Source organism: Arachis stenosperma, chromosome 8, assembly GCF_014773155.1.
Source record: "Arachis stenosperma cultivar V10309 chromosome 8, arast.V10309.gnm1.PFL2, whole genome shotgun sequence".
Lineage (NCBI taxonomy): Eukaryota > Viridiplantae > Streptophyta > Magnoliopsida > Fabales > Fabaceae > Arachis > Arachis stenosperma.
Genome location: NC_080384.1, coordinates 27,982,995 through 27,993,592, shown reverse-complemented (window position 1 = coordinate 27,993,592; position 10,598 = coordinate 27,982,995). Strand labels below are relative to the sequence as shown.

The 10,598-nt window shown below is 35.0% G+C and overlaps 1 protein-coding gene and 1 long non-coding RNA gene across 5 annotated transcripts; one reads left to right on the top strand and one right to left on the bottom strand.

Moving 5' to 3' along the window:
• Window positions 1–358: 358 nt before the first annotated feature.
• On the bottom strand, window positions 359–3,105 carry LOC130943913 (uncharacterized). Of its 4 annotated transcripts, none has more exons than XR_009071921.1 (5): window positions 2,663–3,105; window positions 2,186–2,582; window positions 1,886–2,020; window positions 1,472–1,750; window positions 359–915 (listed from the first exon to the last, which is right to left on the bottom strand). It is a non-coding gene; the product is annotated as an uncharacterized LOC130943913 (long non-coding RNA). The 4 variants fall into 4 exon arrangements; XR_009071920.1 differs by lacking the exon at window positions 1,886–2,020 and having other exon boundaries at window positions 360–915; window positions 1,472–1,567; window positions 1,658–1,750; window positions 2,663–3,099; XR_009071919.1 differs by having other exon boundaries at window positions 1,472–2,020.
• Window positions 3,106–4,577: 1,472 nt separating this feature from the next.
• Window positions 4,578–6,940, top strand: LOC130944263 (elongation factor 1-alpha-like). Its single transcript, XM_057872498.1, has 3 exons — window positions 4,578–4,709; window positions 5,198–5,687; window positions 5,783–6,940. The coding sequence occupies exons 2-3, from the start codon at window positions 5,226–5,228 to the stop codon at window positions 6,665–6,667; spliced, it is 1,347 nt and encodes a 448-aa protein (XP_057728481.1). The 5' UTR covers window positions 4,578–4,709; window positions 5,198–5,225; the 3' UTR covers window positions 6,668–6,940.
• Window positions 6,941–10,598: the final 3,658 nt, after the last annotated feature.

Genomic DNA, 10,598 nt, shown 5'->3' with positions numbered 1-10,598 from the left:
GATTTATGTCTCGTAGTACAAGAAAATGCTTGGCAATATAGGACCAAGGTGGAAGCAAAGCATGAAAGCATGAAGATATTTGAGAATGAAGAATTATCTTTTTAGATATTTTTAATATTTTCTTTGAAAGACAAAGTACTAAGCTATGTTTCATTTGTTTTTACACTGATTTATCCTTCTATATATTACAATTCTATATTACTAATTTTCTTTACTTTATCGGTTACTATAAATTATTCATAACATATATATTCCCGTAACTAATTATTGCTGAGTATGATAAATACAATATAGTAATGATTATTCATAGTATTTATTACATGGTTTTGAATAGAATAGGAATAGCAAATTCTAAATTACAAAAAATAATGGCTTAAATAATAACAATTTTCTAGCTTATTCATCGTCTAAACAGAAGCATCACCGCAATAGTAAGCAAAGCAATGTTACTATACTTTGCCACCATTATATATATTCTTTTGTTCTCGAAGTGGAAGAAAAGGCTCGTGTGTATAAAATAAGTGTGTGTGTTTATATAACATTATTGTCATGCATGTACAAACACGGTTTCACCGTGGAAATTACACATTCACTTTCCACTTTGAAGTTTCCTAAGAAGGAGAGAACATTCTATTATTGGTTATGGTGAAAAAATGAACAAATGTGTCAAATGAGGCACTACTTGACTTTGATCACTACAGCACTACCAGTAGAAGCTGAGACAGTGACCCCCCTAAATAATTTTACTTGTAAATAAAAAATAAAATAAATAATAAGTTTCCAATTAATAAGTAGGTTTTTGACGGGTCCGTGCCTCCTTCGCCAATCACCATTTAAGAAAAAGATGTTGCTCCGAGTTCCAATTAACAGGTAATGCAATGTGCATCTCGTCCAATTTAAGCAAGTAGCAGGTACCTAAAAGAAGTGAACAATCCAACATTTGAATGAAAGCATTGTATTTGTTGACACTATGTTTCATGATGCTAACAAAAAAATGAACAATGCAATTACAAACTCAAAATAAAAAAGAAGGAATTCATTACTCAACCTCAAATGCTAAATAAAAGCAAAGCAGAAACCAAAATCTATAGAAGATCATTTCAATGACAAAGAGAATCTACTTGGTGCTATCAAATAAAGCATAAACCATCTATTGTGACAGCCAACCATATCTAGCAATATTTCTGTTTAGACTTCACCAACACACAAATCTCCTTGCATATGGATATGTAGCAAAATCAGATTGTAGGTTAACAAAAAAACGTCTGATAATTATGGTCGTAATAGTTCGATGTAAAGTTGCTTATTAAGTGCATATATTGCTTCATCTTATCCAAGCGTAAGACTGGATATGGAAAATTTGCTATAAAATCCTTTATATTTAGAATTTAAAAAACAGTATATGAGATACCAAAAAAATTATTTAAAAAGAAAATGAAATTGAAAGAGTTGCAGAACCTGATAAACTTACTTTTAGGAACTGAAATACATCATTAGTCATCACAATCTCCATTGCCAGTCTGAAAAATTACACTCTGTTCCCAAGCATTTAGATAGCCCCTTAAAACTTGACAACCACATGCACAAAATGAGGTAACCAAGCAACAAACATAGCATCATAATAATCATATAAATGTGATATAGTCTGGTTTTGTACCACATGAAACCATAGCATTATAAATTCTTAAGGATTCTCTTCCTTTCCCATTCTGTGCATAACCAACAATAAGAGCCATCCAAGTAATTACATCTGGACTTGCATTGAAATAAAAATAGTATCAGCATGATCCAAGCATCCACATTTTGCACATTATCACAAGAGAGTTATCTACTAATAATCATGACCTAAGACCTGATTTAATAAAGTCTGCATGCACTTGTTTACCAAATTCTAGAACAGTCAATTCTGCACAGACACTCAGAATACTCGCAAAAATATATTGGTCTGGATTGACTCCGGCAATTCTCATGTCACAAAAAGTTTTAAGGGATTTTTCATGTAAGCAATTTTGTGCATAGCCTGTGACAAGAGAGGTCCATGAGATAACATCCTTCGAAAGCATCCTTCTCAAGAAATTTAAATATTTCTAAAGTTTAAACTAATAAGTTTCACAAAAGACATCATGAGATAAAATCAATCCATCAGTCATCTTTATTTTATTTTATTTTACCTAGATAATATTACCTGCATTACTAGATTCTATTGATTGGCAGCTACAGGGATTGATTTCTGTCCAAAAGCATGATGATAGAACAAAGATAGTGCATCCTCTTCACTCAACAGTTCCACCTCATAGGTGGCATTACAAATTTGGAATTTCTCTCTAGAGACAACAAGGAATTTGCAGTCAGGTATTCTGCACACAAGCTGTTGCAGCACAGAGTGACCAAACATCATCAAGAACAATAAGGTTTTGAGTTTTTGTTTTGCAATCAAATTGCGGCATCCACTGGGGAATCACATAATTTGGATTCAAGCTTTGATTCCCCATAATGAAACCCTAGATCCTTGCTCTTAGCTGCTCAACATTTGGGGGCTGTGACACAGTCAAGAACAAGATTCTCTCCTTGAAAGAAACTGCCTAAAAAGTAATACCAATTTACATATGAATGATTTTACATCTTTTTTCCGTGAACTGAAAAGGCATAATGATTAACTAACCTCTAAGCATTGAAGCAGCGTCTTGCGCGATGGAGGTGGAAGCTTCTTGCGCGGCGGCGGCAACGTTTTACGTGGCGGCAGGTTGCGGCGGCCACAGCAGGTTGCGCGCGGCGGCGGCTGGTTGCGGTGGTGGCGGAGGCGTGTTGCAGCGGCGACGATATGCTAATGAGATTTACAACAGAAGAAAAGGAAGTGGAAGTGAGAAATGCAGGAATTGAAATTATATGAAAACCCTAGCAGATCTTTTCTTCTCTGAATGCTTGAATGCTTCTAATATGAGAATGAAAGGAAAAGGAACAAAGTTAAAAAATCAATAATTAAAGGGGTCAAAATGTAATTAGTAATTTTTACAAAAAAGGGTATATTTTATAATTATTTTAATGCAGGTTAATGATATTCCTACAAAAATGTAGGAGTAAGGAATCCATGGCCGATAATTTGATATGGTACTGTTATGTATCACTTTGATATTTTATTTATTGGCGCTTATTCAAGTAATATATTATATCATTTAGATAGTATTTATAAAAGAGAGACATAAGTTTATAGACTAAGATTGAAAGATAAAAATTAAGAAATAAAAATTAAAATAAGTCTTAATATTATATTTGATGTAAAATAAAAAATAGAAATTAAAATAAAAATAAAACTCTAATTTAGTTTATACAAAAAATAATTAAAATTAATTAAAAATTAAAAATAAATACTAAAATTTTAGTACTAATTTTTGAATAAAAAATATAATATTAAATTTCAGTCTCTCAATTTTTATCCCAATACTTTAAAACATATACTACCTTAGTATCTAAGCACTAATAAACCCACTTAGGAAGAAAAGACAATATCATTATTTTTTTTAATCAGGATTTACTATTTTTAGTGGGTTGCATTATTGGTATATGGGCGGAGCTGTACGCCTGTACCTAACTCCATGGTTTTTTATTTTTCTCATGGGTAGGGCCAGAGACCCGCCCCAACCCGATACAAGACAATCGGGTCGTTTCAAACAGTGAACCCGAAATAATCACTCTCATTTAGAGAGCATAATCCCGCTACCCACCCTCCTATGGCTACTCTTCTGCACGCGCTTCTGGATTGCGAGGATGGGAGGATCCCTGTTTAAAGGTGTTTCGATATAATTCAACTTAATCGAAGTTGTTTAAAATATGGTAGCCAAGTCTATGAGGAGGAGAGCGACAATCAAAGTTTTGAGTGAGTAGGCATTAGGCAATTGTGAAAAATAGGAGGCTGAGCTCTTGAGGATTGGGAATAGGAATTTGCAACCGATTAAAAGCCCACTATCATATAGATGCATTTCGGCTATATACATACACAATGCACATTGTGGTTTTTGTTTTTATTATTTTTTTGTGTCTGTTTTAATTGGGATACTGAAAAATCAGGTCATAATCTATCTATCTATAATCTATCTATAATCTATAATCTATAATCTAATCTAAAAGGCAGCAAAGAGTACACAGGGTTTAGAGAATCGTTGCACTCAAATTATTATTATTATTATTATATTATTATATTTACATCAGTTTAACTCATTAAACAGTTATAACTTATATTTGAATCACTAATTTTTAAAAATTTGAAGGATAAAAATCAGTTATCTTGTTTTTTTTTTGGTGTCTATCAGTTATCTTGTTTATCAATTCAATTAACGAGTCAATTTTTTACAATTAATATGAATTAATTTTTTAAAAATTTAAATCATAAAAAATAATTTTACAATAAAAAATTAACTAAGGGCGGTGAGCTGAATTCCGTTTGTTCCAGCGTTAGCGCCGCCAGTGACCCAAAAAGGACCCACAAATTTAAACGTGGTGCCCACGCAAACCTAGCGCCGCCACTCCGAAAAATTAGCAAAAAGTAACACAGGGGAGTTAACGAGGGTATTATGGTCCATCAAATTTTTAAAAACAAACCCTACACTGTCTCTCACACTATAAGTATCACTCTTACCCTCATTTCTCGTTTTCACCCATTCGCGATCGCACCCTTTCTCTGATTCTCATCCTCCAATCCTCTTCTTTCACTGGTTAGGGTTCTCCTTCCGATCTCTGTTTCTCTTCGTTATTTCTGGTTTATTGATTTATTGATCCGATTCAGCTTTCTATTCTGGAAAGCAAGGTCTTGTATGTTACGCTTTCATGGATTGTCTCTCAATTCTTTACGTTTGATTATTGATATGTTCTTCATCATCAATACTGTTGTCTCTGAATTTCGCATAATGATCTTTCATTCCTTAAAATTGTGTTAGATCATTTAATCACTGTATCTATTTACCTTTTTCTTCTGTTTTTGAATGTTTTAGCTGCAGATACGTTTTGATCTCTTTTATCTACCTAGAATCGTCACAATTATGAGAATTATTACTATATATCTCTAGTTTTATTGTGGTTTATGTCTTGTTCTGTTGTGGATGGTTAATTTATTGATATGTTTTGTTTGATTATTGATATGTGGTTTGTTGTATGCCTCTGGAATTGACTCTTTCTGTTTTTCGTTTTTGCGGGTGTTGTGCAGTGTTTTGTTGAGTTTTTTTCTGTAGAGAATGGGAAAAGAGAAGAGTCACATCAACATCGTCGTTATCGGCCATGTCGACTCTGGCAAGTCGACCACCACCGGCCACCTCATCTACAAGCTTGGAGGGATCGACAAGCGTGTGATTGAGAGGTTCGAGAAGGAGGCTGCTGAGATGAACAAGCGTTCATTCAAGTACGCCTGGGTTCTCGACAAGCTCAAGGCAGAGCGTGAGCGTGGTATTACCATTGACATCGCCCTGTGGAAGTTTGAGACCACTAAGTACTACTGCACTGTGATCGATGCACCTGGTCATCGTGATTTCATCAAGAACATGATCACTGGTACCAGCCAGGCTGACTGTGCTGTTCTGATCATCGATTCCACCACTGGTGGTTTTGAGGCTGGTATCTCCAAGGACGGCCAGACCCGTGAGCATGCTCTGCTTGCTTTCACCCTTGGTGTTAGGCAGATGATCTGCTGTTGCAACAAGGTATATATAATTCACTTTTGCTAAATATTTTTAGCCATCTTTTGATTTTGATGTTGTTCTCGTCGTTCTAATTTATTTGTGGATGTGTTTTACAGATGGATGCAACGACCCCAAAATACTCCAAGGCTAGGTATGATGAAATTGTGAAGGAGGTTTCATCCTATTTGAAGAAGGTTGGTTACAACCCTGAGAAGATCGCATTTGTACCAATTTCTGGTTTTGAGGGAGACAACATGATTGAGAGGTCCACCAACCTTGATTGGTACAAGGGACCCACCCTGCTTGAGGCTCTGGACCAGATCAATGAGCCAAAGAGACCCTCTGACAAGCCTCTCAGGTTGCCACTTCAGGATGTCTACAAGATTGGTGGTATTGGAACTGTTCCAGTTGGTCGTGTAGAGACTGGTATCCTCAAGCCTGGTATGGTCGTGACCTTTGCCCCCACTGGACTCCAGACTGAGGTTAAGTCTGTGGAGATGCACCATGAGTCTCTCCCTGAGGCTCTCCCTGGTGACAATGTTGGTTTCAATGTTAAGAATGTTTCTGTGAAGGAGTTGAAGCGTGGCTTTGTTGCTTCTAACTCAAAGGATGATCCTGCTAAGGAGGCTGGAAGCTTCACCTCTCAAGTCATCATCATGAACCATCCTGGCCAGATTGGCCAAGGTTATGCTCCAGTCCTTGACTGCCACACCTCACACATTGCTGTCAAGTTTGCTGAGCTCCAGACCAAGATTGATAGGCGTTCTGGCAAAGAGCTCGAGAAGGAGCCCAAGTTTCTTAAGAATGGTGATGCTGGTATGGTGAAGATGATTCCCACAAAGCCAATGGTTGTTGAGACTTTTGCTGAGTACCCTCCACTTGGTAGGTTTGCTGTGAGGGACATGCGTCAAACTGTTGCTGTTGGTGTGATCAAGAGCGTTGAGAAGAAGGATGCTTCTGCTAAGATCACTAAATCTGCTGCGAAGAAAGCTGGCAAATGAACCGTGCGGGTTCAGCATGCTTTTACATCTATGATTATGAATAAATGTTTCGTCAGCTATGTCTCTGGCGGAACTACCTTAAGTATCTTGTTTAGTGTTTGGTGTCGTAGGTTGTTGCTACCTCTGTACAGTACTCAGTCTCAGAATTGGGTGCTTGATAGACGGTGGCGATGCTAGCATTTGATTTCTCGGTCGTGTTCAGTTTTAAACTTCGATGATTTGGTTTTCTGGTTAAACTTGTTTCGTTTATAAATCTATCTTTTATTATTTTTATTTTGCCTCTTATCTTTATTTCCACTGGTCATATACTCAGATATAACTATATAATTTGTCGTCACCATGATCTTCATTGCGTTAAAATGTCCAATTGTTGGCAGGTTTTTTATCAAAATTTTGATAATAGCAATGCTCCTCCTCTGGAAGAGTTAAGTGTTTTCATTCAATTGAATTACTATAACTTTAACTGTTTAAGTGTTAAGCATAGCGTGACAATAAAATGTTTGTTTTATGCTATTCTTGGACATTCGGAGCTGATAAAAAAACCATGGCACAGATTGATTGATAAGAGCCTAAGTGGAAACAATTGGTGAAAATAAATAAGTCTGGCTTTTCATTTTTGTTTAGGGTTATTTTAGAATTAATTGTTTTGGATAATATTTTTTATTTTTAACTTTCTGAAAATTATTTCCATTTTCTGATTTTCATGTTGTAGAAAATGTGATTGCTTTGTTAAAAATAATTTTATTTTCAAAGAGAAGAAACATTGAAGACATGTTTGATTAATCTATTTTGAAATTGTTTTTCTGATCAAAATTAAAAATTATATTTATTATCTGATAATTAAATTATAAATATATTTAATTTACAAGTTATTTAATCACTAAAAATAATTTTATAAACTAGGTAGATTGCAGCATAGTTTAAACAAAGAAATTCGACTAAGTTTTAAAAGATAAATTTTGTTGCTCGAATAAACTTCGATATTTATATACGATGATATTTTTATTTAGATAAATTCATTAAAATTGAAAGAGAAAAAGATAATAATAATAATAATAATAATAATAATAATAATAATAATAATAATAATAATAATAATTATAATTAACGTTAAAATTATAAAATGATATCTATTATCTATTATATATTCTAATTTTACAACCAAAATGTGTCACATGTAATTTTTTCATTGTAATTGAAATTAAATCTTTCCCTCCAAAATTAAAGAATTCTTCCTTTCTCGATACTAATTTTACAACCAAAATGTGTCACATATCATTCTCTCATTTCAATTGAAATCAAATATTTTCCACCAAAATTAAAGAGTTCTTCCCTCTTTCATCTTCCTTTCTCTATCTCTTTCATTTCTTCAACCACTCTATTTATTTTATATATTATTATTAGTATTAATATTAATATTAATATTAATATCAATGACTAATTTGACAATTAAAATATAAAACATAACATTTTTTAATTATATTAAAATTAAAATTAAAATTTTAAAATTGAAATATACCTATATTATGTATCATATATTACTATCTAATTTAATAATCAAATGTGTCACATGACACTTTCTTATTAAAATTGAACGAAAATATTTTTTTCCAAAATTAATAAATTTCCTTCCTAAATTCTCTCATCTACTTCTCTCCATTTTCTATTTCTCTCTATAATTTTTACTCTATATATAATTTATATTTTATATTAGTAATTTTACAAATTAAATATGTCATTCAATATTTTTTTATTATAATTAAAATAAAATTTTTAATTCCAAAAGTTAACAAACTCTCACTTTTATTTTCATCTTTATCTTTCTCTCTCTTCTTTCATTCTCTATTTTATTTTCTGTATAACAGAATGGTAAATTGTTTTTAATCTATATACATATTTTTTTAGTTTTTTATTTAGTTTTAAATTTTTTTCTTTCAAATATTTATTACACATAATTTGGAGAGAATAATAATGTTATAATTAAAAGTTAGAATCAAGATTCAGTTGTTTTAAAAAAAATCAGTTTTGAGTTAATTTTTTAACTATCTGTATAATTTTTTTATACTAATATCTAATTATATTTTTATATATATAGAGAGAAAAAATATTATTTTTAAATAACAAGTATAAAAATTAATTATTTTTATTTGTGAAACAGACTTAACACCTAATTAAATGTAAAAGTATACATGTTAAATTGTTTCAAATTTTAGATAACGAATGTTAAAATTAATTATTAATAAAAAATTAGACTTTTTCATATAAAAATTGTTCATACCCTGCCCCAACACTAGGGTCCAGGTCCAAACGAAAAGCCCAACCCACAAGGGTGAGGCCTCACATTACGCCGACCTTCCCCTGAGAAGTCGGTTCTCGCCACGACTTGCCTTAAGGAAGTCGGAAACGAGGATTGGATGGTAGATAATACTAAAATAACTGCCTCTAAAATCTCTCAACCCACTTCCAGAAGTCATATCTCAACTTCCCTAAGATAAAGGAACGGTTATCCACCTTAAAAGGTGGAACTACTTCAACGGTGGTTATTGGTTCACCACTATAAATACACTGACACCCCTCAGGTATCTCTAAGTCCCAATACTCTCTAGACCTGCTCGCACCCTTGCTGACTTAGGCATCGGAGTATCTTTGCAGGTACCACCCCCCATTCACTCACATTCACTAGTCGAACGGAGGCCCCAAAGGTGCAAACCCATTCGAAGGCTTCCCTCCTTAGACGATTGGGCCAACTTAATGAATCCAGCCCGTTAATCTCCGGTTACCCATCGTAACATTGGCGCCGTTGCCGGGGACCCCGAGAGATCAACCAGTAACGACGGACAACTCACCAGAGGATGGTCATACAGCGTCTGATTCCGAACAAGAAAATCTAGATGTCGGAAACAACGACGCGGACTTGACCCTTCACCAGGGAGCCAACGACCAGCATAGAGAAGGCACCTTTGGGTTTAAGAACCCAAAGGTAAACTCCTCAGAAGGACGAGAATCAGGAAAGGAAGGGCCACCCCATGCAGCCGAACTAATGGGGTTGGTCCATGGTCACCAAGGTCGTTTGGAACAACTGAAACAGGAATTAGAACGACAACGAGAGGCAGAGCAAAATTTCAGGGAAGAGATAGAGCGACAAAAAGAGTTAGAAGAAAAACTCTTGAAGCTAGAATCTTCCCTTAGAAGTTGGAACTTCCGTGGCGACCGAGAAGAGTCGCCCCTGGGAGGAGAGGATCCGTTCAATGAGGACATAATGAGGGCAAAAGTTCCAAGAAATTTCAAAAGCCCTGATATGAACCTCTACGACGGAACCACAGACCCGAAGCATCATTTAAGCAATTTCAAAAGTCGGATGTATCTGGCTGATGCTTCTGATGCAACTCGCTGCAAAGCTTTCCTGACCACCCTGTCAAAAGCGGCGATGAAGTGATTCGATAGCCTCCCTCTAAGGTCGGTTACCAGCTTTGAGGACCTCTCGAGAAAGTTCTTAATAAGGTTCTCCATCCAGAAGGACAAAGTAAAGCACGCACCGAGCCTCCTGGGAGTTAAACAGGAGGTCGGAGAACCTTTACGAGACTACATGGAAAGGTTCAACAAAGCGTGCTTGGAGATTCAAGACCTGCCCACAGAGGCAGTTATCATGGGGTTAGTAAATGGACTTAGAGAGGGCCCCTTCTCTCAGTCCATATCAAAAAGGCACCTCACCTCTTTGAGCGATGTACAAGAGAGAGCAGAAAAGTACATCAACATGGAGGAGAATGCCAGATTACGGGAGCCGAGCTAGCGACAGGGGCCCCCTCACTCAGCAAAAGAGAAAGAAAGGGAGCCCAAGAAAAAAGAGGAGGTCGGTCCCGACAGGTCGAGGAGATATCACTCCTATACTCCTCTAAAAGTTGTCATAGTAGACGTATACAGAGAAATCTGT

Bases quoted from the DNA above. Each gene is read 5' to 3' on its own strand.
- LOC130944263 (XM_057872498.1), top strand. From the start codon at position 5,226: ATGGGAAAAGAGAAGAGTCACATCAACATCGTCGTTATCGGCCATGTC. The intron at 5,688-5,782 runs GTATATATAATT...TGTGTTTTACAG, and splicing joins TGATCTGCTGTTGCAACAAG to ATGGATGCAACGACCCCAAA.